This window comes from Salmo salar, chromosome ssa26 (assembly GCF_905237065.1).
Source record: "Salmo salar chromosome ssa26, Ssal_v3.1, whole genome shotgun sequence".
In the NCBI taxonomy this organism is placed as follows: Eukaryota; Metazoa; Chordata; class Actinopteri; order Salmoniformes; family Salmonidae; genus Salmo; species Salmo salar.
The window spans coordinates 34842628-34870349 of record NC_059467.1 but is presented as its reverse complement, the minus strand read 5'-3'; the positions used below and the strand labels follow the sequence as shown (position 1 = coordinate 34870349).

Below are 27722 nucleotides of genomic sequence, written 5' to 3'. Positions count from 1 at the left end.
TACCTTGTACTGATCTGTTTCAGCTAGGAGCTGCAGTTTGACTGGACGTTACCTTGTACTGATCTGTTTCAGCTAGGAGCTGCAGTTTGACTGGACTGGACGTTACCTTGTACTGATCTGTTTCAGCTAGGAGCTGCAGTTTGACTGGACTGGACGTTACCTTGTACTGATCTGTTTCAGCTAGGAGCTGCAGTTTCACTGGACTGGACGTTACCTTGTACTGATCTGTTTCAGCTAGGAGATGCAGTTTGACTGGACGTTACCTTGTACTGATCTGTTTCAGCTAGGAGCTGCAGTTTGACTGGACGTTACCTTGTACTGATCTGTTTCAGCTAGGAGCTGCAGTTTGACTGGATGTTACCTAGTACTGATCTGTTTCAGCTAGGAGCTGCAGTTTGACTGGACGTTACCTTGTACTGATCTGTTTCAGCTAGGAGCTGCAGTTTGACTGGACGTTACCTTGTACTGATCTGTTTCAGCTAGGAGCTGCAGTTTGACTGGACTGGACGTTACCTTGTACTGATCTGTTTCAGCTAGGAGCTGCAGTTTGACTGGACTGGACGTTACCTTGTACTGATCTGTTTCAGCTAGGAGCTGCAGTTTGACTGGACTGGACGTTACCTTGTACTGATCTGTTTCAGCTAGGAGCTGCAGTTTGACTGGACTGGACGTTACCTTGTACTGATCTGTTTCAGCTAGGAGCTGCAGTTTGACTGGACTGGACGTTACCTTGTACTGATCTGTTTCAGCTAGGAGCTGCAGTTTGACTGGACTGGACGTTACCTTGTACTGATCTGTTTCAGCTAGGAGCTGCAGTTTGACTGGACTGGACGTTACCTTGTACTGATCTGTTTCAGCTAGGAGCTGCAGTTTGACTGGACTGGACGTTACCTTGTACTGATCTGTTTCAGCTAGGAGCTGCAGTTTGACTGGACTGGACATTACCTTGTACTGATCTGTTTCAGCTAGGAGCTGCTCCTCTCCTCTGCAGCTGTTGCAGTGGGCTAGGGTTTCCATTTCTCCCGTTCGGGGTCGTCTGTAACTCATGATTGCAACTCAGTTCAACTCAATGCAATACAACTTTAAGGGGCAGTTCAGAAGGCATGGTCTGGGCACAAGAGTGCAGCACAATTACATATCCTTTACTTCCAATACATCACAGGTGGCTACAGGCACCTTAATTGGGAAGGACGGGCTTATAGTAATGGCTTGAACGGAATGTATCAAACACATGGTTTCCATGGTTTTCCATGTGTTTGACACCACTCCATTCACTCTATTCCAGCCATTGTTATAAGCCATCCTCCCCTCACCATTCTCCTGTGCTACATATGTAGCATAGAGTATGTAGCATATCACTCTGACTGCCCTGCTCAGTCCCTCACTGGCCTGCTATCTGTCTCTTCTGCTCCACCTCTCCTCCCCTCTCCAACATCGCTGTATAAATCATACAGACTTGTTTTAATAAAAACTGTCCTCAAAGGGAGGGCCTCAAACAACACTACTACTGCTTACCCTCTCTCTCTCTCTCTTTCTGTAGATTTTTCATCTCTCTGTCCATCATCTCTTATTTGTTCTCTCGCTCTCTCTCCTCCGTCTTTCCTCTCTCTCTCTCTCGCTCCCTTTCTGTTTCTCTCTCTCTTTCTCTCTCCTCTCTGTTTCGCTTTCTTCTCTCTCACGCTCTCCCTCTCTCAATCTCTTTCCTTCTCTCTTGCCCCATTCGTTATTATTTTTCTCACTCCCTCATTCCCTCTCATCCTCTGACAGGCATCTTGTTTCCAGATGTTTCTTATTTTTACAGTAAAACATCCACTACAGCTGTTGTTCTCGCTGCTGTATGTGAGGAATGGGTGTGTATGTGTGAGATGCGCTCGTGCAGGCGCGTATGTGTGTTTGTGCGTGTTTGTGTGTATATATACAGTATGTGTGTTTGTGCGTGTTTGTGTGTATATATACAGTATGTGTGTGCGTGGCATGTCAGTTAAATGCTGACCCGCTCGCCCCCCATGTCAGAGTTGTAGCTAACACAACTTAAGAGGCATTGCTCTGTCTGGAACCTCTCCTAGCCAAACACACAGTTACCAGGAAGCTTGTGTAAGCCCTGTCATGGTGTCCCAGTCTCCCCTAGTCTCTCATGACAGACTTAACATCAATATAACATAACAGAAATCTAGTTGCTGCCTGGTCAGCATGCATGCAATATTTGGTTCTGGGTTACTAGATTACTGACCTAAACCAGCTGCCCTGTCACTGACCTAAACCAGCTGCCCTGTCACTGACCTAAACCAGCTGCCCTGTCACTGACATAAACCAGCTGCCCTGTCACTGACCTAAACCAGCTGCCCTGTCACTGACTTAAACCAGCTGCCCTGTCACTGACTTAAACCAGCTGCCCTGTCAATGACCTAAACCAGCTGCCCTGTCACTGACCTAAACCAGCTGCCCTGTCACTGACCTAAACCAGCTGCCCTGTCAATGACCTAAACCTGCTGCCCTGTCACTGACCTAAACCAGCTGCCCTGTCACTGACCTAAACCAGCTGCCCTGTCACTGACCTAAACCAGCTGCCCTGTTACTGACATAAACCAGCTGCCCTGTCAATGACATAAACCAGCTGCCCTGTCCCTGACCTAAACCAGCTGCCCTGTCACTGACCTAAACCAGCTGCCCTGTCAATGACATAAACCAGCTGCACTGTCCCTGACCTAAACCAGCTGCCCTGTTACTGACCTAAACCAGCTGCCCTGTCAATGACATAAACCAGCTGCCCTGTCACTGACCTAAACCAGCTGCCCTGTCAATGACATAAACCAGCTGCCCTGTCACTGACCTAAACCAGCTGCCCTGTCACTGACCTAAACCAGCTGCCCTGTCACTGACCTAAACCAGCTGCCCTGTCAATGACATAAACCAGCTGCACTGTCCCTGACCTAAACCAGCTGCCCTGTCACTGACCTAAACCAGCTGCCCTGTCACTGACCTAAACCAGCTGCCCTGTCAATGACATACACCAGCTGCCCTGTCACTGACCTAAACCAGCTGCCCTGTCACTGACCTAAACCAGCTGCCCTGTCACTGACCTAAACCAGCTGCCCTGTCACTGACCTAAACCAGCTGCCCTGTCACTGACCTAAACCAGCTGCCCTGTCACTGACATAAACCAGCTGCCCTGTCACTGACCTAAACCAGCTGCCCTGTCACTGACCTAAACCAGCTGCCCCTGTCACTGACCTAAACCAGCTGCCCTGTCACTGACCTAAACCAGCTGCCCTGTCACTGACCTAAACCAGCTGCCCTGTCACTGACCTAAACCAGCTGCCCTGTCACTGACCTAAACCAGCTGCCCTGTCAATGACCTAAACCAGCTGCCCTGTCACTGACCTAAACCAGCTGCCCTGTCACTGACCTAAACCAGCTGCCCTGTCACTGACCTAAACCAGCTGCCCTGTCACTGACCTAAACCAGCTGCCCTGTTACTGACCTAAACCAGCTGCCCTGTCACTGACCTAAACCAGCTGCCCTGTCACTGACCTAAACCAGCTGCCCTGTCACTGACCTAAACCAGCTGCCCTGTCACTGACCTAAACCAGCTGCCCTGTCACTGACCTAAACCAGCTGCCCTGTCACTGACCTACACCAGCTGCCCTGTCACTAACCTAAACCAGCTGCCCTGTCACTGACCTAAACCAGCTGCCCTGTCACTGACTTAAACCAGCTGCCCTGTCTGAGTCTGTCTCTCAGGGTGTGCACGTCAGGTATGTTGAGTCTGTCTCTCAGGGTCAGGTCAGGTATGTTGAGTCTGTCACTCAGGGTGTGCAGGTCTGGTATGTTGAGTCTGTCTCTCAGGGTGTGCAGGTCAGGTATGTTGAGTCTGTCTCTCAGTGTGTGCAGGTCTGGTATGTTGAGTCTGTCTCTCAGGGTGTGCAGGTCTGGTATGTTGAGTCTGTCTCTCAGGGTCAGGTCAGGTATGTTGAGTCTGTCTCTCAGGGTGTGCAGGTCAGGTATGTTGAGTCTGTCTCTCTCAGTGTGTGCAGGTCTGGTATGTTGAGTCTGTCTCTCTCAGGGTGTGCAGGTCTGGTATGTTGAGTCTGTCTCTCAGGGTGTGCAGGTCTGGTATGTTGAGTCTGTCTCTCAGGGTGTGCAGGTCAGGTATGTTGAGTCTGTCTCTCTCAGTGTGTGCAGGTCAGGTATGTTGAGTCTGTCTCTCAGGGTCAGGTCAGGTATGTTGAGTCTGTCTCTCAGGGTGTGCAGGTCAGGTATGTTGAGTCTGTCTCTCTCAGTGTGTGCAGGTCAGGTATGTTGAGTCTGTCACTCGGGGTGTGCAGGTCTGGTATGTTGAGTCTGTCTCTCAGGGTGTGCAGGTCAGGTATGTTGAGTCTGTCTCTCAGTGTGTGCAGGTCAGGTATGTTGAGTCTGTCTCTCTCAGTGTGTGCAGGTCTGGTATGTTGAGTCTGTCTCTCAGGGTGTGCAGGTCAGGTATGTTGAGTCTGTCTCTCTCAGTGTGTGCAGGTCAGGTATGTTGAGTCTGTCACTCAGGGTGTGCAGGTCTGGTATGTTGAGTCTGTCTCTCAGGGTGTGCAGGTCAGGTATGTTGAGTCTGTCTCTCAGGGTGTGCAGGTCTGGTATGTTGAGTCTGTCTCTCAGGGTGTGCAGGTCAGGTATGTTGAGTCTGTCTCTCTCAGTGTGTGCAGGTCAGGTATGTTGAGTCTGTCACTCGGGGTGTGCAGGTCTGGTATGTTGAGTCTGTCTCTCAGGGTGTGCAGGTCAGGTATGTTGAGTCTGTCTCTCAGTGTGTGCAGGTCAGGTATGTTGAGTCTGTCTCTCAGGGTGTGCAGGTCTGGTATGTTGAGTCCGTCTCTCAGGGTGTGCAGGTCAGGTATGTTGAGTCTGTCTCTCTCAGTGTGTGCAGGTCTGGTATGTTGAGTCTGTCTCTCAGGGTGTGCAGGTCAGGTATGTTGAGTCTGTCTCTCAGGGTGTGCAGGTCTGGTATGTTGAGTCTGTCTCTCTCAGTGTGTGCAGGTCAGGTATGTTGAGTCTGTCTCTCAGGGTGTGCAGGTCAGGTATGTTGAGTCTGTCTCTCAGGGTGTGCAGGTCTGGTATGTTGAGTCTGTCTCTCTCAGTGTGTGCAGGTCAGGTATGTTGAGTCTGTCTCTCTCAGTGTGTGCAGGTCAGGTATGTTGAGTCTGTCTCTCAGGGTCAGGTCTGGTATGTTGAGTCTGTCTCTCTCAGTGTGTGCAGGTCAGGTATGTTGAGTCTGTCTCTCTCAGGGTGTGCAGGTCAGGTATGCTGGGTTTATGAGTGGAAAGAGATACAGTTTTAGTAAGGAGAAGGAAGAGAAAGGAGAAGAGAGGGAAGAGAGGAAAGGAGAGAAGAGAGGATAGGGAAGAGAGGAAAGGAGAGAAGAGAGGGAAGAGAGGAGAGAGGCTCTGTCGAATTTCCCGTTAGGCAATGGGCATCCAGATGTTATTTTAATTTACCAACATAATGTTATTTTAAACAACGATTTTAATGTAAATGTATTATCCATCACTCTGTCATGATCCAATTGAATTGGTAATCCTAATGTTAATGAAACTCTGCACTTTATGATGGTAGTGATGGCTGCTGGTGGGTATGTGTTTATGTATTTAAGTGCCATAAACCTTTCATCAGTCAACTGCACGACTTTACAATTAATATGATGTTATTAGGTTTTATAGTATGTTGGCTGATTGGCAACACCAGAGCAAGCATTATGCACTCAAGTCACCCTGCGTAACTATGACCCTTGCTTAACCAACACCATGGTTTTGATTGAGCAATTGGCTAGAACACTGCTTTGACTTGTGCGTTGCCATCTGGGGCGGTATTTGTGTTCCAGAGGCATCGGCTTAGACCGCTAGACCACCCTAGGTCACTCAGTTACATATCAATGTGTGTGTATTTCTGGATTCTCCTCTCAGGTTGATGGTGATGTGTGTATTTCTGGATTCTCCTCTCAGGTTGATGGTGATGTGTGTATTTCTGGATTCTCCTCTCAGGTTGAAGGTGATGTGTGTATTTCTGGATTCTCCTCTCAGGTTGATGCTGATGTGTGTATTTCTGGATTCTCCTCTCAGGTTGAAGGTGATGTGTGTATTTCTGGATTCTCCTCTCAGGTTGATGGTGATGTGTGTATTTCTGGATTGTTCTCTCAGGTTGAAGGTGATGTGTGTATTTCTGGATTCTCCTCTCAGGTTGAAGGTGATGTGTGTATTTCTGGATTCTCCTCTCAGGATGATGGTGATGTGTGTATTTCTGGATTCTCCTCTCAGGTTGATGGTGATGTGTGTATTTCTGGATTGTTCTCTCAGGTTGATGGTGACGTGTGTATTTCTGGATTCTCCTCTCAGGTTGATGGTGATGTGTGTGTATTTCTGGATTGTTCTCTCAGGTTGAAGGTGATGTGTATTTCTGGATTCTCCTCTCAGGTTGAAGGTGATGTGTGTGTATTTCTGGATTATCCTCTCAGGTTGATGGTAATGTGTGTATTTCTGGATTCTCCTCTCAGGTTAACAGGGGCGGCAGAGGACAAGCGCTGGTACCTGGCGGTGATGTGTGCCACCCTGTTCTTCTACAGCATCGCCACCATGGCCTTCACCTTCATGTATAAGTACTACACCCACCCCACCGCCTGCCAGTCCAACAAGGTCCTGCTCTGGACCAACCTGACCCTGTGTGGCATCATGTCCTTCATCGCCGTCACGCCCTGTGTACAGCAGAGTGAGCAGTCGCACGCACGCACACATTCTGGCTCTCTCTCAAACACATACAGTCGTAGCCAAAAGTTTTGAGAATGACACAAATATACATTTTCACAAAGTCTGCTGCCTCAGTGTCTTTAGATATTTTTGTCAGATGTTACTATGGAATACTGAAGTATAATTACAAGCATTTCATAAGTGTCAAAGGGTTTTATTGACAATTACATGAAGTTGATGCAAAGAGTCACTATTTGCAGTGGTGACCCTTCTTCTTCAAGACCTCTGCAATCTGCCCTGGCATGCTGTCAATTAACTTCTGGGCCACATCCTGACTGATGGCAGCCCATTCTTGCTTAATCAATGCTTGGAGTTTGTCAGAATTTGTGGGTTTTTGTTTGTCTACCCGCCTCTTGAGGATTGACCACAAGTTCCCAATGGGATTAAGGTCTGGGGAGTTTCCTGGCCATGGACCCAAAATGTTGATGTTTTGTTCCCTGAGCCACTTAGTTATCTTATCTTAGTTACCTTATGGCAAGGTGCTCCATCATGCTGGAAAAGGCATTGTTCGTCACCAAACTGTTCCTGGATGGTTGGGAGAAGTTGCTCTCGGAGGATGTGTTGGTACCATTCTTTATTCATGGCTGTGTTCTTAGGCAAAATTGTGAGTGAGCCCACTCCCTTGGCTGAGAAGCAACCCCACACATGAATGGTCTCAGGATGCTTTACTGTTGGCATGACACGGGACTGATGGTAGCGCTCTCCTTGTCTTCTCCGGACAAGCTTTTTTCCGGATGCCCCAAACAATCGGAAAGGGGATTCATCACAGAAAATGACTTTACCCCAGTCCTCAGTAGTCCAATCCCTGTACCTTTTGCAGAATATCAGTCTGTCTCTGATGTTTTTCCTGGAGAGAAGTGGCTTCTTTGCTGCCCTTCTTGACACCAGGCCATCCTCCAAAAGCCTTTGCCTCACTGTGCATGCAGATGCACTCACACCTGCCTGCTGCCATTCCTGAGCAAGCTCTGAACTGGTGGTGCCCCGATCCCGCAGCTGAATCAACTTTAGGCGACGGTCCTGGCGCTTGCTGGACTTTCTTGGGCACCCTGAAATGTTCTTCACAACAATTGAGCCGCTCTCCTTGAAGTTCTTGATGATCCGCTAAATGGTTGATTTAGGTGCAATCTTACTGGCAGCAATATCCTTGCCTGTGAAGCCCTTTTTGTGCAAAGCAATGATGACGGCACGTGTTTCCTTGTAGGTAACCATGTTTGACAGAGGAAGAACAATGATTCCAAGCACCACCCTCCTTTTGAAGCTTCCAGTCTGTTATTCAAACTCAATCAGCATGACAGAGTGATCTCCAGCCTTGTCCTCGTCAACACTCACACCTGTGTTAACGAGAGAATCACTGACATGATGTCAGCTGGTCCTTACAGTGGAAATGTTTTTTGGGGATTCAGTTCATTTGCATGGCAAAAAGGGACTTTGCAATTAATTGCAATTCATCTGATCACTCTTCATAACATTCTGGAGTATATGCAAATTGCCATCATAAAAACTGAGACAGCAGACTTTGTGAAAAAATATATTTGTGTCATTCTCAAAACTTTTGGCCACGACTGTACAATTGAAGTCGGAAGTTTACATACACTTAGGTTGGAGTCATTAAAACTCTTTTTTCAACCACTCCACAAGTTTCATGTTAATAAACTATAGTTTTGGAAAGTCAGTTAGGACATCTACTTTGTGCATGACACAAGTCGTTTTTCCAACAATTGTTTACAGACAGATTATTTCACTTATAATTCACTGTATCAAAATTCCAGTGGGTCAGAAACTTAAATACACTAAGTTGACTGTGCCTTTAAACAGCTCGGAAAATTCCAGAAAATAACATAATAGCTTTAGAAGCTTCTGATTGGCTAATTGACATTATTTGAGTCAATTGGAGGTGTACGTGTGGATGTTTTTCAAGGCCTACCTTCAAACTCAGTGCCTCTTTGCTTGACATCATGGGAAAATCAAAAGAAATCAGCCAAGACCTCAGAAAAAAAGTTGTAGACCTCCACAAGTCTGGTTCATCCTTGGGAGCAATTTCCAAATGCCTGAAGGTATCACGTTCATCTGTACAAAACAATAGTACGCAAGTATAAACACCATGGGACCACGCAGCCGTCATACCGCTCAGGAAGGAGACGCGTTCTGTCTCCTAGAGATGAACATACTTGGGTGCGAAAAGTGCAAATCAATCCCAGAACAGCAAAGGACCTTGTGAAGATGCTGGAGGAAACGGGTACAAAAGTATCTATATCCACAGTAAAACAAGTCCTATATCGACATAACCTGAAAGGCTGCTCAGCAAGGAAGAAGCCCTGCTCCAAAACTGCCATAAAAAAGCCAGACGACGGTTTGTAACTGCACATGGAGACAAAGATCGTACTTTTTGGAGAAATGTCCTCTGGTCTGATGAAACAAAAATAGAACTGTATGGCCATAATGACCATCGTTATGTTTGGAGGAAAAAGGGGGAGGCTTGCAAGCCGAAGAACACCATCCCAACCGTGAAGCACGGGGGTGGCAGCATCATGTTGTGGGGGTGCTTTGCTGCAGGAGGGACTGGTGCACTTCACAAAATAGATGGCATCATGAGGAAGGACAGTTATGTGGATATATTGAAGCAACATCTCAAAACATCAGTCAGGAAGTTAAAGCTTGGTCGCAAATGGGTCTTCTAAATGGACAATGACCGCAAGCATACTTCTAAAGTTGTGGCAAAATGGCTTAAGGACAACAAAGTCAAGGTATTGGAGTGGTCATCACAAAGCCCTGACCTCAATCCCATAGAAAATTTGTGGGCAGAACTGAAAAAGTGTGTGCGAGCAAGGAGGCCTACAAACCTGACTCAGTTACACCAGCTCTGTCAGGAGGAATGGGCCAAAATTCACCCAACTTATTGTGGGAAGCTTGTGGAAGGCTACCCGAAACGTTTGACCCAAGTTAAACAATTTAAAGGTAATGCTACCAAATACTAATTGAGTGTATGTAAACTTCTGACCCACTGGGAATGTGATATAAGAATGAAAGCTGAAATAAATTAATTATCTCTACTATTATTATATTTAGAACTAGGAATAGATATAGTCCTTGGTTCACTCCAGACCTGTCTGCCCTTGACCAGCACAAAAACATCCTGTGGCGTTCTGCATTAGCATCGAATAGCCCCTGTGATATGCAACTTTTCAGGGAAGTTAGGAACAAATATACACAGGCAGTTAGGAAAGCTAAGGCTATCTTTTTCAAACAGAAAGTTGCATCCTGTAGTACAAACTCAAAAAAGTTCTGGGACACTAAAGTCCATGGAGAATAAGAGCACCTCCTCCCAGCTGCCCACTGCTCTGAGGCTAGGAGACACTGTTACCACCGATAAATCCACTATAATTGAGAATTTCAACAAGCATTTCTCTACGGCTGGCCATGCTTTCCACCTGGCTAACCCTACCCCGGTCAACTGCCCGGCACCCCCCACAGCAACCTGCCAAAGACCCCACCATTTCTCCTTCACCCAAATCCAAACAGCTGGTGTTCTGAAAGTGCTGCAAAATCTGGACCCCTACAAATCAGCTGGGCTAGACAATCTGGACCCTCTCTTTCTAAAATGATCTGCCGAAATTGTTGCAACCCCTATTACTAGCCTGTTCAACCTCTCTTTCGTATCATCTGAGATTCCCAAAGATTGGAAAGCTGCCGCGGTCATCCCCCTCTTCACAGGGGGTGACATTCTAGACCCAAACTGCTACAGACCTATATGTATCCTACCCTGTCTTTCTAAGGTCTTCGAAAGCCAAGTTAACAAACAGATTGCCGACCATTTCGAATCCCACCGTACCTTCTCCGCTATGCAATCTGGTTTCAGAGCTGGTCATGGGTGCACCTCAGCCACGCTCAAGGTCCTAAACGACATCATAATCGCCATCGATAAGAGACATTACTGTGCAGCCGTATTCATCGACCTGGCCAAGGCTTTCAACTCCGTCAATCAAAACATTCTTATTGGCAGACTCGACAGCCTTGGTTTCTCAAATGATTGCCTCGCCTGGTTTACCAACTACTTCTCTGATAGAGTTAATTGTGTCAAATCGGAGGGCCTGTTGTCCGGACCTCTGGCAGTCTCTATGGGGGTGCCACAGGGTTCAATTCTCGGGCCGACTCTCTTCTCTGTATACATCAATGATGTTGCTCTTGCTGCTGGTGATTCTCTGATCCACCTCTATGCAGACGACACCATTCTGTATACTTCTGGCCCCTCTTTGGACACTGTGTTAACTAACATCCAGACGAGCTTCAATGCAATACAACTCTCCTTCCGTGGCCTCCAACTGCTCTTAAATGCAAGTAAAACTAAATGCATGCTATTCAATCGATCACTACCCGCACCCCCGCCCGTCCAGCATCACTACTCTGGACGGCTCTGACTTAGAATACGTGGACAACTACAAATACCTAGGTGTCTGGTTAGAGTCTAAGCAGTCCTCCAATACTTAGCAGGGAACACTTACTCCATCTCAGGCTGAGCCAACATCCATGTGTGGATGATGCCATATAATCTAACCTGATGTCATCTCTCCTACTGCTCTCTATCATTGTTCAGACAGAACTGTGTTAGGGGACCTCTGTCTATACATGCCAGGGTTTTACCAGGATGTTTTTACCATGTATTGAATGTCATGCTGATTTCCCGACCTGACCTCCCACTTTGTGTATGTGGGTGTGTGTGCATGTCTTTGTCCATTGTGTGTGTGTGTGTGTTTGTGAAAGCTCATAATTGTGTGTTCTTAGTTCTCAAGCTCTCCTCTCGCTCTCTGTCTACAGAACAGCCTCGTTCAGGGCTCCTGCAGGCTTCCATCATCAGCTGCTACGTCATGTACCTCACCTTGTCTGCCCTGTCCAGCCGGCCCCCAGAGAAAAGTATGGCACACTAGCCTTTTCCCTATGGGAAATGGGGCATTGGTAACACTTTAGAACACACATACATACTTGCATGGATGCACGTGTGAGCAGGCACGCACACACACATCATATCCCGTCCGACCCCTCACCACACACACTCACCTGAGTCCCTTCTGACATCCTGTTCACTTCAGTCACCTCTACTGCACCACAAACAACTCAATCACAGCAATGCCCAAGCACACATTCACTCCAAGACAAAGGCTCTATACATCACACACTATCTGCTGCTACATGTTCTTAGTGGAGACAGTATGCTGTAGGGAGGTGAAGAGGCTATTTGACATTCCTGATGGATCTAATGACAACATAATAACACAGTAATGCTGCCCGACAGTATCATTACACACTCTTACACACCTTGTCTTGGTGAACAAGTAGTCCCTGTCCGCCTGTCTTTATCTGTCTGTCTGTCTCAGTCAGTCATTTTTTCAATGGAAACTAGTGGCTACAAGATGAAATAGTCCAATGTTATTCTGAAAGCATTTTAAAGGTTTTGCTGAAGTTACTCTGACATAATCAGGTAACATTTCAATACGTCAAATGGAATGAAATAATCAATCATTTTTATTGTGTTTTAATGGTTATGTTAATTGTGCATACTGTAGCTGGGTAAAGTTCACCATGACAAATACTTTATCAACATGCCATTACTGTGGTGATAAAGTAAAGGAGGTTCAACACAAAATACCAGGACAGTGTGAGAGATTTGATTAGGATCTCTTTTAGTCCACAATGTATAATACAATCACATTTTCACATATAACACACTGTTACAAACAGCAGACATAATGCCCTGCCTTACTGAGCAGATAAATACTCTAACAGTCTGAAAAGTTTGGTTCCTTCATCTACCATGGTCCTGCACAACCTTCCAATTTATTATATTTAAATGGTTCTAAAGTATTGTTTGAATGTATACTGTATATTGAAAGGTTTCCGGTCTGCTCAGATAAGAGAAAGAAGAGTTACTGGGATGATAAAGTAGGGGGTCTATTTTTTTTTGTCTTTGAGCTCCTGTCAGCTTCACCAGGCCAGAGGTTCCCCACAGTGCTGACCCCTCTGAAGCCTTGTACATTTTCTCATGATGCATCCAATACACTAAACCAGTGTTTCTGAATCTGTATCCAATCTAGTCTCAAGCTGTGATTCATAAGGTATGAGATTCAGATGGAACTGACCTGTGGCTTCCACCGTTACTGTCATCAGTTAAGCTCCCCTTAGTTCAATAACTCCATGTGAACGGATGGATGTGGATGTCAGTGTGCTACGTCAGATGAGTAATGGAGCAGCACAGTACTGTAACTGTACTCTACCTACCTGACCTCTATCTGACCTCTCCACCAGCTCACTGCCATTCCAAACTGCCTCCCCCAATTGCCCCTCATCACTTGCAACCTTCCCCCATCCTCCCCCCAGCCACCTACTACAACTCCAGCCTGGCCCCTCAAACTTTCATTCCAATTCAGATTGCTTTATCATGCCGTACAGTACATTTAGCAAATATTGTTTCTGACTCCTATTCTTCCACCTGCCTCCGCTAATTCCCCCTGGTCTTTCACAACCTCCTCCAGCCCCCGACAGACTCCAAACACAACCCCCAGGGAGTCCAACATAGTCATCTTCCTCATTCCTGTTTCTGGATTTATGAGTCCCTTCAGACATCCAGCTATTTCCTCTCCCTCTCATCTTTCTCCTTTTAAACATTCTCTCTTCCTTTCTTTTCTCTCTATTTATCTATGTATCTTTCTCCCTCTCTCCTTCTCACAAGCCATGCTTCTATCATATAACGGTGATTTGTGGTGACATTGCAACGTGATATTGCTTTGAGGTGACATGTACATACCATTGTTTTGAAAAGGAACGTGTGTTCCACCGATTCTGATTTGTACATTCTTTGTACCTGCTAGTTGTTTTGCGTGGAGGCAGGGGTGCTTGCTGTCCCGGGGCAGTACAGGGCAATGCTGCAACTTGTTGAGGAAATCAGCACAGCGTATAAAAACATCTGTTCAACACATACACTCACACTGTACATCCCCAGTAAGGATAGTGTTTTAAATAGTAATTTTCACTGGAGAGTGTGTGTGCGTGTATGTGTGTACACATGTATGTGTGGGCCCTGTTCAAAAGTAGTGAACTATAAAGGGAATAGGCTGCCATTTGGGACGGAAAAAAGTGGTGCTCCCTCCTGTCCTGTTCAGTCATGTTTGCCTGTTCAGTTTCCCTCTGGCTCTGTCTGCTGGGTGACCTCATCAAGCACACAGGCACACATCCCTGTTTCTATGTGGAGGAATTAGTCTGGAGTGGGAATGAAAACACACAACACTGGGAGCAGGACAGGTCCCCTACTCCCCTGCAGTGGGCTCGGCCTGGTGTGTGTGTGTACAGTAAGCAACCCTGTAATTGTTTTCACTGAACACAAGGCATCTGTTCTCTTGGTCACAACACACAGGAATCCACTCTGGAATCCACAGCCGGCCCTGTTATGGCCATCTGGGGGAGGGAGACACAGAAACAGAGAGACAGAGAGAGAGAGAGACACACACACACACACACAGAGAGAGAGAGAGAGACACACACACAGAGAGAGAGAGAGAGAGAGAGAGACAGAGAGAGAGACACAGAGAGAGACACACAGAGAGACACACACACTCACACACACAGAAATAGCAGTGATGGTGTTAGTTTGCATCTCACACAAAATAATCCATGTTTGACAGTCTGTTTAGTCTTACGCACAGACAGAGACTCAATGGCCCCTCTACCTTTACTGTTCCAATTGTCCCAGAGATAGACATGAGGCAAAGAAAACAATTTCCGGTCAAGTATATTGTTATCATTGCACTTACTTACCTCCAGGGATGTTTCCTTGTCCTGCCTTGACTACTATTGTATTGTAAATCTGTAATATTAGAGTAATAATATATTGTATGATGTATTGTGCTGTTAGGTTTTGTTGTGATGTAATTGTTTTAATCCTGTTTGGACCCCAGGAAGATTAGCTGCTGCCTCAGCTAATGGGGATCCTCAGAAATATCAAAACAACTATACAACACTGGGCCTCCGTAATCTGACATTCTGAATCAGAGCCCGTATTCATTTATCATCTTAGAGAAGGAGTGCTGATCTATGATCAGTTTTGTATTTTAGATCATAATGAAAGCGATAATATGGACAGGGTGGCCCTGATCCTAGATCAGCACTCATACTCTGAGGTGAATACAGCCCCAGGAGATTATAGAGAACAGCGGAGGCTGGTGACTTGAAAAATGGAAGAGGATGGGAGACCCACGGTATAGGGGCGGAACGCACAGAGACGCCAAAGTGTGTTTAAAAAATCGTCAGAGTAATTATTTTAACCTAAAGCATTTAATAAAGACATTTATATTACAATATTATGGGGAATGGGAATGAGAGGGCTACTTACAGTGTTGGAAAGGGATCACAGCAGTGATTGAATGAGGGTTCGAGGCATGAGTTGAGGTGTTCAGAGGCTTGACTTCAGTGCAGGACAGGATTTGACTAGAAAGACAAAAAACAATAACACAATGCACAGTTAGACAAGAGCTAAGAATGAGTTAGTCCAAGCAAGGAGTCAAATCATTGATGTGTAATAATGTGATTGTATGTGTGATTGACTCTACATACAGTAATGATAGAAAGTTGATAGGGGGACTCACAGTGCTTGGAGAGGAAACATTCAATTTACCCCCTGGGACTCAAGAGTTCTTCCTTATCTGTTAACCTAACCAGGAAAACTCTGGACCCTACAGTGAGGGAAAAAAGTATTTAATCCCCTGCTGATTTTGTACGATGACCCACTGACAAAGAAAGGATCAGTCTATAATTTTAATGGGAGGTTTATTTGAACAGTGAGAGACAGAATAACAAAAAAATCCAGAAAAACACATGTCAAAAATGTTATAAATTGATTTGCATTTTAATGAGGGAAATAAGTATCTCAATCAGAAAGATGTCTGGCTCCCAGGTGTCTTTTATACAGGTAACGAGCTGAGATTAGGAGCACACTCTTAAAGGGAGTGCTCCTAACCGCAGCTTGTTACCTGTATAAAAGACACCTGTCCACAGAAGCCATCAATCAATCAGATTCCAAACTCTCCACCATGGCCAAAACCAAAGAGCTCTCCAAGGATGTGAGGGACAAGATTGTAGACCTACACAAGGCTGGAATGGGCTACAAGACCATCGCCAAGCAGCTTGGTGAGAAGGTGACAACAGTTGGTGCGATTATTCGCAAATGGAAGAAACACAAAAGAACTGTCAATCTCCCTCGGCCTGGGGCTCCATGCAAGATCTCACCTCATGGAGTTGCAATGATCATGAGAACAGTGAGGAATCAGCCCAGAACTACACGGGAGGATCTTGTCAATGATCTCAAGGCAGCTGGGACTATAGTCACCAAGAAAACAATTGATAACACACTACGCCGTGAAGGACTGAAATCCTGCAGCGCCCGCAAGGTCCCCCTGTTTTTCTGCTAAGGGGACAGGACAACTTCACCGCATCAAAGGGACGATGGACGGGGCCATGTACCGTCAAATCTTGGGTGAGAACCTCCTTCCCTCAGCCAGGGCATTGAAAATGGGTCGTGGATAGGTATTCCAGCATGACAATGACCCAAAACACACGGCCAAGGCAACAAAGGAGTGGCTCAAGAAGAAGTACATTAAGGTCCTGGAGTGGCCTAGCCAGTCTCCAGACCTTAATCCCATAGAACATCTGTGGAAGGAGCTGAAGGTTCAAGTTGCCAAACGTCAGCCTCGAAACCTTAATGACTTGGAGAAGATCTGCAAAGGAGTGGGACAAAATCCCTCCTGAGATGTGTGCAAACCTGGTGGCCAACTACAAGAAACGTCTGACCTCTGTGATTGCCAAAAAGGGTTTTGCCACCAAGTACTAAGTCATGTTTTGCAGAGGGGTCAAATACTTATTTCCCTCATTAAAATGCAAATCATTTTATAACATTCTTGAAATGCGTTTTTCTGGATTTATTTGTTGTTATTCTGTCTCTCACTGTTCAAATAAACCTACCATTAAAATTATAGACTGATCATTTCTTTGTCAGTGGTCAAACGTACAAAATCAGCAGGGGATCAAATACTTTCCCCCCTCACTGTATAAAGGTATGACAGTGATTATTCAATTGTAAAACGGTTTTATAAGGGCTAAGATGGGACCAGTTTTTCCTAATCAGGTCACATGGTTATTTTAAAAAGGTCAAACTGCAGCAACCTTATACTTGTTCATATGAATTATATTTAGACTAGATTAGGAGGGGGATTTCCTCTACCCAGACAACTGATAGACAGAATTCACAGGGCTGAGCTTGCTTCATGCATGTTTGCGTTATGCAGGCCTATGCAGCTGTAGGCCTTATAACAAATGACTGACATCTGTCATCACTATTATGTTGATAGATTCATTCCAGTTAATCATTTTGGGTTGGAAACGTTTAGGCAGCCTAGCCAGCCCAATGTTGAATATAAACCAAATTTAATCACATTTTCTCCTGACACACAAATGGACTATAAATACATAACATGACCAATTATTTACCTTGACCAGATGAACAGGGTGCTTAGGCTGTATGCAGCACCTATCATTAGTAACCTACAGTTAATCAGACTGAAAGATTGTCTCGTTTTCATCCCATACAGCATGTCAGATCTCTAATGTTTAGGTGTAGCGTAGGCTGCTGCAACATTTATGTCATGAGTTTTTGCTTGTGTTTGTCTGGAGTGATTGTGTTATCTTTGCTAAATAAATACCGGAACAAAGTGGAAACCCTACTTGAGCGCGCGAAAATAACATGTTCTGCGTCAAACTCTCGTTCATCTAACTTTTAATGGATGACGCGATGGAAGCTATCAAATCATTCAGAACTTGTTAGCGGAACTTTCCCTCTCGTCGTGTCCTCTAAAAGACCATTATTGCATGGCGAAAACGCAGTGGTGTTGATAAGTCCCTTGAGAACATCCCTGTTTCTTCTTACTTTCTCGTTGTTGCGCAGTTTGAATATCCAGACTTACACCATGATCGATGCGGCTTTTTCCCAGAAGCTTGAATCTGATGTGGACATTTATATGCGCCCTGCTTTTTTTTTTGCCGTTTAGCTTAACGATCGATGTTCTTCAGGTCACTGTACCCACCTTTCGGCCAAGGCTCAGACTTTACAAAAAGTAGGCAAGGCCAGAAATACAGGCGGCTTAATGAAAGGCCCTGTTATCCAGCTCTACTTTTGATACCAATCGGTATTGAACACCCTCACCTTTTCATCCTTCTTCGTAAAACTGATCTCAGGCAGAGGTCGACCCTCGGTTTTAATTAGTACCTTTTCCGTTTACCACTGTGAATTAAAAGGGGTTCTTCATCAAAAACTTAACTACATTTGCGGTGGCGCCCTCGAGCTGGTAGCTAGCTACTACTATTTGCTACTGAAGTTAGCAAGGCAAATTGAAATAAATTGCACTAACTGGACACAAAAATTATGTTCTAAAACCAAGAAAACTATTTATAATCTACCTCCTCCGTCTCCTGTAATTTGAAGAAACTAATTTGAATGGAAAAATATTGTAAAATTGCTCAACTATGACTTTTCAATCTCTATCCAATAGTCACCAAGCTCCTCAACACATAGATCCCAATACAACACTCGTTCATCTGATCCTAATCCTATGATTGGATGACAACATGTCAGTTCATACTTATCAATGTTGATTGGTTGGAGGTCATCTTCTGGAAGTGGTCAAAATTACCATGCAGGTCTATGGAAGGGGGTGAGGCCGACATGCCTCCTAGGTTTTGTGTTGAAGTCAATATACACAGAGGACAAAAGCTATATTTTTTTGTGTTTCACTATTTTTATTTTAATGAAATTTCACTGAGGAGGATGGTCCTCCCCTTCCTCCTCTGAGAAGCCTCCACTGATAGAGAACCACACACTACTATAGGGTTAAACAGACAGGGAGAACCACACATTACTATAGGGTCATACAGACAGGGAGAACCACACACTACTATAGGGTAAAACAGACAGGGAGAACCACATACTACTATAGGGTAAAACAGACAGAGAGAACCACACTACTATAGGGTAAAACAGACAGAGAGAACCACACTACTATAGGGTAAAACAGACAGAGAGAACCACACTACTATAGGGTAAAACAGACAGAGAGAACCACACTACTATAGGGTAAAACAGACAGAGAGAACCACACACTACTATAGGGTAAAACAGACAGAGAGAACCACACTACTATAGGGTAAAACAGACAGAGAGAACCACACTACTATAGGGTAAAACAGACCGAGAGAACCACACGCTACTTATGGTCATACAGACAGGGAGAACCACACGCTACTTATGGTCATACAGACAGGGAGAATCACACACTACTATAGGGTCATACAGACAGGGAGAACCACACTGCTATAGGGTCATACAGACAGAGAGAACCACACACTACTATAGGGTCATACAGACAAAGAACCACACCCTACTATAGGTTCATACAGACAGAGAGAACCACACACTACTATAGGGTCATACAGACAGAGAGAACCACACTACTATAGGGTCATACAGACAGAGAACCACACTACTATAGGGTCATACAGACAGAGAGAACCACACTACTATAGGGTCATACAGACAGAGAGAACCACACTACTATAGGGTCATACAGACAGAGAACCACACTACTATAGGGTCATACAGACAGAGAACCACACTACTATAGGTTCATACAGACAGAGGACCACACTACTATAGGGTCATACAGACAGAGAACCACACTACTATAGGGTCATACAGACAGAGAACCACACTACTATAGGGTCATACAGACAGAGAACCACACTACTATAGGTTCATACAGACAGAGAGAACCACACTACTATAGGTTCATACAGACAGAGGACCACACTACTATAGGGTCATACAGACAGAGAGAACCATACTACTATAGGTTCATACAGACAGAGATAACCACACTACTATAGGTTCATACAGACAGAGAACCACACTACTATAGGGTCATACAGACAGAGAGAACCACACACTACTATAGGGTCATACAGACAGAGAACCACACTACTATAGGTTAATACAGAGAGAGAACCACACACTACTATAGGGTCATACAGACAGAGAACCACACTACTATAGGTTAATACAGACAGAGAGAACCACACACTACTATAGGGTCATACAGACAGAGAGAACCACACTACTATTGGGTCATACAGACAGAGAGAACCACACACTACTATAGGTTAATACAGACAGAGAGAACCACACACTACTATAGGGTCATACAGAGAGAGAACCACACTACTATTGGGTCATACAGACAGAGAGAACCATACTACTATAGGTTCATACAGACAGAGAGAACCACACACTACTATAGGGTCATACAGACAGAGAGAACCACACTACTATTGGGTCATACAGACAGAGAACCACACACTACTATAGGGTCATACAGACAGGGAAAACCACACTCTACTATAGGGTCATACAGACAGGGAGAACCACACACTACTATAGGGTCAAACAGACAGGGAGAACCACACATTACTATAGGGTCATACAGACAGGGAAAACCACACACTACTATAGGGTAAAACAGACAGGGAGAACCACACACTACGATAGGGTCATACAGACAGAGAACCACACTACTATAGGGTCATACAGACAGAGAACCACACTACTATAGGGTCATACAGACAGAGAACCACACTACTATAGGGTCATACAGACAGAGAGAACCACACTACTATAGGGTCATACAGACAGAGAACCACACTACTATAGGGTCATACAGACAGAGAACCACACTACTATAGGGTCATACAGACAGAGAACCACACTACTATAGGGTCATACAGACAGAGAACCACACTACTATAGGGTCATACAGACAGAGAGAACCACACTACTATAGGGTCATACAGACAGAGAGAACCACACTACTATAGGGTCATACAGACAGAGAGAACCACACTACTATAGGGTCATACAGACAGAGAGAACCACACTACTATAGGGTCATACAGACAGAGAGAACCACACTACTATAGGGTCATACAGACAGAGAGAACCACACTACTATAGGGTCATACAGACGGGGAGAAACACACTTCTTTAATCCTTCAGTAAAACCACACAGTTCACTGTTACTAAAGAAAAGCTGGAAACAGAGGATGAAACTTTCTTTGCTCTGCTCCCTCTCTCTGTTTTCCCAGTGGTGTACCAGGGGGTGAATATGACGGTATGTTACCCCAGTGTAGGTCAGGATGGCATCCAGAAGGAAACCAACGCGGTGGCCATTATAGGAGCTGCCATCATGTACTGCTGTGTGCTCTTCGCATGGTGAGTGGCACGTCACTGGAGGAGTGTGTAATGAATGTCAAAACGCTTTCCCATTGAATCATATGTACAGTCTAGTCTCTCTACAGAGTGATCGAACAATAAGGGCTCTATTCAATCCGAATCGCTGAAGTTCAGCGTTACAGCGTGTTTTAAATTTAAAGACAATTTTCCTGCATTAGTGGAGACTGCATTCACGGTAAACACTGCCTATGTTGGCTCAATCGGAAAATACCTTTAACTTTATATTGCGCAGTCTGTAACACTTCATCGATACAGACTGAATAGAGACCTAAGTACTTTACTTATTGACTTATTTAGGCTAATTACTTACTAACTTTCTATGTAACAAATGGAGTGCAATGTTTTGAGGTTGTTTTTAGTTTCTGTTTGAAAAAAAATACATTGTTTGCTTGTCTTAATATTAGTTTACTTCAGTTGCTTATTCAAACAATGCTATGTTTTCAGTAACGAAGCATCCTACCTAGCAGAGGTATTTGGCCCTTTCTGGATGATCAAAGTTTACCGCTATGAGTTCCAGGTAAAGTACGAATTCATATAAAAATATTACTGTCGAGGATCATTCACTGCCAACATGGATAATCAACTCTGTGTTCCTATGGCTCTGCCTGCGTCTTGTTCTCAGTGGGTTCGTGGCACCAGCAGCCTCCACTGATCTTGGTATTAATTTGTGATGTGTGAGCGGCATGTTTCCATGCTCCATACATGTGTGGAGAATGTATGGGCATCCTGAGCTCTGCTTACCTCTAGCAGTTTGATATAACTCCTGGAATCTCTCTCTCTCTGTTTTCCTAGAAAGCCACATGCTGCTTCTGCTGCCCTGACGAAGAGGAAGGTTAGTAGCCTACATGTCAATAAATTCTCAGCAACACTTTATTTGAAGGGTACCTGAATAAGGACTTCGTAACACATTCATGAAACATACATAAAACAAAAATAAGCAGTACATTTATGTTGAAGAAAAACATCCTTTAAAGTTGTGGTTGTTGACATGAGCATGAATGTTAATGTAGTGCTTATGAATGTTTATAACAGTGTAATGAAGTCCTTATGTAGGTACCCATAAAATATATAGTTACGTAGTTATCTTAATACGGATTCTTCTCCATATTATGAAGATGTCAGTATTAAGGCTGCAGAATAGAAAATATGTCTAAATAATGTATGTACAGACTAGCGGCTAGCCTATACTGAGACTGGTGTTATGACATTCAAATAAATCAATATTATTTAGCACTATTCTTACACCTTCTGGGAAAATAAAATTATTGTGAAAGATAAATTGCATGTTTTCTATATGCTGCTCAGGTGATTGACTTTATATGTTCGGTCTGTGGTGTTTCCAGAGGTGGAGTTTGTGATTGACGAAGATATCAAGGGCTGCCAGAAGGTGATTCACAACGAGAGCCAGAGAGTGGCTTACAGCTACTTCTTCTTCCACTTCGTCTTCTTCCTGGCCTCGCTCTACGTCATGATGACCCTAACCAACTGGTTCAGGTCAATATCTCACTCACTGGGCATTGGACACCCCAGCAAACACACAATCACAACACAACGTTGTCGTTACATGAAAATTAAGACACTTTACTTGATGGCTCCAACATAAGGGCTACATGACCCTGTAATAATATAACCCTGTCACAATATAACAGATGTCATAGTCATGATAGCTTTCAACGTGCTAGCACAGTTTTCCTCTATATTGTGCTCGCATTTGGTGCACTGCTTTTCCAAAGCGAAGCGTTTCGCACCGCATCCCAAACGCCTGAGGGTAACTCAACATCAGTTTGTCAGTAAATGTATACAACTAGCTAGCTATTCATTTAGTAATAGTAGCTAAGATGAGTTAAACATTTTCGGCATAGCTAGTTAGTGATGTATGCTAACGTTAGCTATCGTTGCAAACTAGGTAGCTAGAGGACTGCATCTAACTAGTTCACTTGCTGCTGATGTTGAGTCATTGCTGTTGAGTGTTGATTAAATCTTTGGGGGTTTTAACTGAGCTTTGTAATATAGCTAGCTAGCCTCTAGCTAGAAAGGGAACCAGAACATTTGGTTGGATTCACCTAGCAACAAAAAAGTGCACTGACTCAGCGAAGCAACAGCTCAGCTGTTCAAAGCGGTGCGTCTCTCTTCTTTTGGGGGAAATTGCCATGTCGACGCAGAACCAAACTTCAAACAGTAATTAAACAAACTACAGTTGTGGGCACTTAAAAGTTGCAACACTACCGTATAGCATCATGTAGTGATAGTTTGCCACAAAAACATGTACTGCAGTACAGCGTAAAAAAAACCCATTTTAGTTCCCTCAATTGTGGGTAAGATTATTGTTGACTCACCTTATCCGTTACCTGGGTGTACACAGCAGCTATATTGTGCCATTGTACCTCCATTGCCGTGCTAATCAAAATTCCTCTCCCACCTTTCCTTCCTCCACCTCTAGCTATGAGTCAGCGGTGCTGGAGACCACGTTCACCCACGGCAGCTGGTCCACGTTCTGGGTGAAGATGTCGTCGTGTTGGGCATGCGTGGTGCTCTACCTCTGGCTGCTGCTGAGCCCACTCTGCCACTGTGGCTCCGACTCGCACCGCCCGCGACGCTCCCGCATTAAACGCCGCTCAGCCAACTCCTCCAGCCACGTCAGTGTCAGCGTCTGACCTGTGACCTTTGGGCCAGAGCCTAGCTTCTGGGGGTGGAGAACAGGATAGGACAGCTGGCAGGGGAAGATGGACAATTGCCCCCGCTGTGGTGCCCTGAAGGTGGAGGGTGGTTTTGATGATGTCCCCTTGCACCCTCCACCTGTCTCCCATGTTGAGGTTGGATGTCAGGGGTCAGAGATGAGAGGTCAAGGGTCAGAGACTCACTCCAGCTAGAAGGACAGACTAACAGACTAACCAGAGGATTAATGATTGAATCTGATGTTCTTCACACAGACCACCTGAACCTCCAAACATAGGCCAAGGGACTAACCAGACTGTGCTCTGAAACGGAAACAAAAGACCCTATACAGAATCACTACATCCTGCCATTCAAACTGATTTCGCAACATTTCACTATTGTTTCACTCGGTGAGTGAAGTATTCAGTCTGGTTTTACTAGGCTAGAACCACTATGGACTACTATGCTAAGACTGCCAAAAGGGAACAAAAAGGATGAGCTCTCGACTCGTGTACGACTGGAGCTGTAGGGAAATGTTGGCTGACTTTTTACTCTTTTGGAATCTTTTATTTCTTATAGTAAGGACTGTGTAGCATTTTTTAAAATTCCAAACAGGGGTAGATTTGTCAGTAGGATCATTATTTTTCTCAGTGGTCTCAACAACTGAAGGTTTACCTGAATGATTTGTCAGTAGGATCATTATTTTTCTCAGTGGTCTCAACAACTGAAGGTTTACCTGAATGATTTGTCAGTAGGATCATTATTTTTCTCAGTGGTCTCAACAACTGAAGGTTTACCTGAATGATTTGTCAGTAGGATCATTCTTTTTCTCAGTGGTCTCAACAACTGAAGGTTTACCTGAATGTTTCACACCATTTCGAAGGTTTACATGAACATTTTGGACATTAGTGTGTTCATACTGTTTGATTATGCTCGCTCTGGTGTGGAGTTAATGTGAATGATAAAATAAAATAAAACATTACTTAACACTTTCGCCAACAGGTATAATGCTATATTACTTACAATAAGGCATATAATGTTTTATTTTGGCAGAGCAAATTTCCAATGGACCTAATAGCTTATATAGTCAGGATCATTATGAGTTGATTACAACACATTATAAGGGGTTCATATATGCTTATGACAAGTCTTTCAATACATTATATCTGTCGGCTTTAAGTAAAGTGTTACCAAATATTCTTATACCAATTATTTATTTCGCAATGCCTTTTTAACATTGTGGGAGTGGTTTATCCATTTCTAAATTGGTTTTTGAAAGGAAAATGTGGTAAAATTGTTTTGGCAGTTAAGTTTTACAAGAAACCCTAGCTACATGACCCTCACATGTTTGGTTTGAAGGGGCTCTCTGTGATCTGGGGTGTATTTGCTAGGAACAGAATGGAAACAAATGTGCCGAAACGGGAAGAGACCTACCTGGAATTTTCCAATATGAAATGCTTGTTTTTGTATTCACGTTTCAAAATGCTTCACTACGGAGTGCACTAATGAATGCACCCGTGTTTTAGCGAACCATTGAGGATCGAGAGCCAAGTTTCTGTGAAGACTTCTCCACAGTTAATTACCAATAATTTGACTCTGTAAAACCTTTGTGTATGACACTACATTTAGATCCTTTTTTTTTAGCTCATTTCATGTTACTATGATAGCAGATGTGTGAAGTTATTTTTGTAAATACATTTTGTAATGAAACACAGCTTCTGTTGATTAAAGTGTGATTTTTCTGTAAGCGAACAACCCCTAAAATCACATGGATTTTGGTAAGCGTTATGGCGAGTGGTTCTCTAATCACATGACATGACTGGGAAAAAAACTATGGCCCAGATTAACTAAGAGGGGCACATTTTGAATTGTGTGAACTAACTAGATAGTCATTTTTAATGAAGAAAAATTGTGGCACTTGCTTTAACTCTTTAAGACTATTTTTGTGGTAGTGGAAGAAGTTTAAAACGTTTTACTTAAGCTAAGCAGTTAAATATAGTCAAAGTTAAATGTAGTAAAATAATTGATCGGATTACTTTGATAGACTACCAGATCAACCTTATTACTTTGGATTGTAGGGCAGTTAAAATCACACATTTCATCAGAAATAACGACACTCTGACTACTACACTTTTAGACACTCTCCTACTAGAAAATCACAGTATATGCAAACTGTAATAAAAGACAGAAGACAATGAGGCATTGTTGAAGTCCTCTCTGGGCTGGAGGGGTATCAGTGGGAAGAGGGAAGAGGTACCCATTGGCCGGAAAGGCGGAACCCTTTCCCTGGGAGGACATCATCCACTAGTTAACAGAGCATAGCATACACAGGGCCCTATAAAAGCATTCCATTTTTGGGCCTGATCCCGATTAGTTGTTTCCCAAATTCCATTTTCTCCCTTTTGTATTTTTCAGGTTTTCGCTCTCAGAAATCACACCTTTTTTTTTTACAGAGTTCTACAGAGTTCCAAGGCCACAATGCTTGAACCACATCAGGGCACCACTTTTGAGGTCTGTGAAAAATTGAATAAATTTAGATTTTTGGGTGTAGTTACCCTTTAATGCAACTGTGCACCAGCAAGAGACTGTTGTTTGGTTAGTGATGTTTCTGTGGCGCTCATATGATTGCAGAATTTGCAAAACAAATGGCCACTGGATTGATGCAAATAATCATATCATTCTGCCAGGTAGGTATAGGCAACTTTGTAGTTTACATTTAATTGAGAAGGTTTTGGGAAAAGCCTTTCTATCTCTACCAGGTGGAGGTTATCATTACCATCATTGCACGCGCACACACACACGCGCACACACACACGCACGCACACACACACACACACACACACGCGCACGCACGCACGCACACACACACACACACACACACACACACACACACACACACTCCTTTTCCATTTCAGAAGTTGCTGGATAATACGCATCACATTCTGACTGACTTAACCGAATAGGCTACACAACGCTCATTCAAATTAAAATATCTAAACTACAGTTGTTGCGCGGGAAAAGTTTTCATGTGCAAAAAATAAAAAGTCAATGTGCATCAGCGTTTCTTCTTTCCCTACTCTTGCTTCGCTTGTTAGATATTAAGCACATTGATAGTTTGCTAGCAAACCTCTCCTGTTGATTTACTGTATCATGCGATGAGAAGTGATCAATTGAAATATGAAGCAAGTGAATGGAGACAGCTTCACTCTATCCAATCAGAACAGCAGGATCAACATACAGCCCTCCCTTCTCTTTACAGACAGGCAACTAGCCAGTTGAGGTATGTACAGCACGGTGCTGAGGAGGACGACACGCTGTTGCCTTGACTGCCACCTCTGGAGTAGCAGCTGCTTTCTTGTTCACAATTCTTCATCATCCTAACACTACTGTTCTAAACACCCTTTTCACCCTCTGCTTTATTTTCCCTGCGAGTGTGAGTATCCATAGCAACGGCTTAATGAAGAGACATGAGAAAGCTGTTAGCTGAAGTTAGCCAGCTAATCTTCTCCACTCAACTCAAACAGCTGTAACTCTTGATTGGTAGCAGATACTTCTGTTCTGATTCCAGATTTGAATAGCAGAGAAGTAGAGGAAGATATCATATGCCCAACGTGTCTAACTTGTTGAGAAACTGGCCAAATGTTGCAGTGAATGGAATGTTAGAAGTCTGGAAGTTGATATTCCCATGAAAGTGAATGAAGATGGGAAATAAAATAGTTTCATAGTTTAAAAAGTATAAAAGATATCAAAAAGTTGTATGCAAGCACTCAGCACGTTTTAAAGTTTGAATGACGTTTCTAGGGTAATCTACCTATACAAAAATGCATATGAGCACAGACCCATCCCGCCTTGTAAAATGTGGTGTCGGTGGTGTTAAAGAAAGCAATGTGTTGGCAAATTTTTAAAACCTTATA

General features: G+C 44.1%; 1 protein-coding gene across 1 annotated transcript in view; it reads left to right on the top strand.

Annotated features, from left to right (window-relative positions):
* The window catches only part of LOC106562622 (serine incorporator 4), a 40403-nt gene extending 13764 nt beyond the window's left edge, over positions 1-26639 (top strand). Inside the window, exons 7-13 of the mRNA XM_045708722.1 lie at positions 6530-6741; positions 11592-11687; positions 21006-21132; positions 21598-21670; positions 21946-21985; positions 22497-22647; positions 23594-26639. Of these exons, the coding sequence (XP_045564678.1) occupies positions 6530-6741; positions 11592-11687; positions 21006-21132; positions 21598-21670; positions 21946-21985; positions 22497-22647; positions 23594-23807 (913 nt within the window). The 3' untranslated portion in view covers positions 23808-26639. The remainder of the gene's footprint in view (positions 1-6529; positions 6742-11591; positions 11688-21005; positions 21133-21597; positions 21671-21945; positions 21986-22496; positions 22648-23593) is intronic.
* Positions 26640-27722: the final 1083 nt, after the last annotated feature.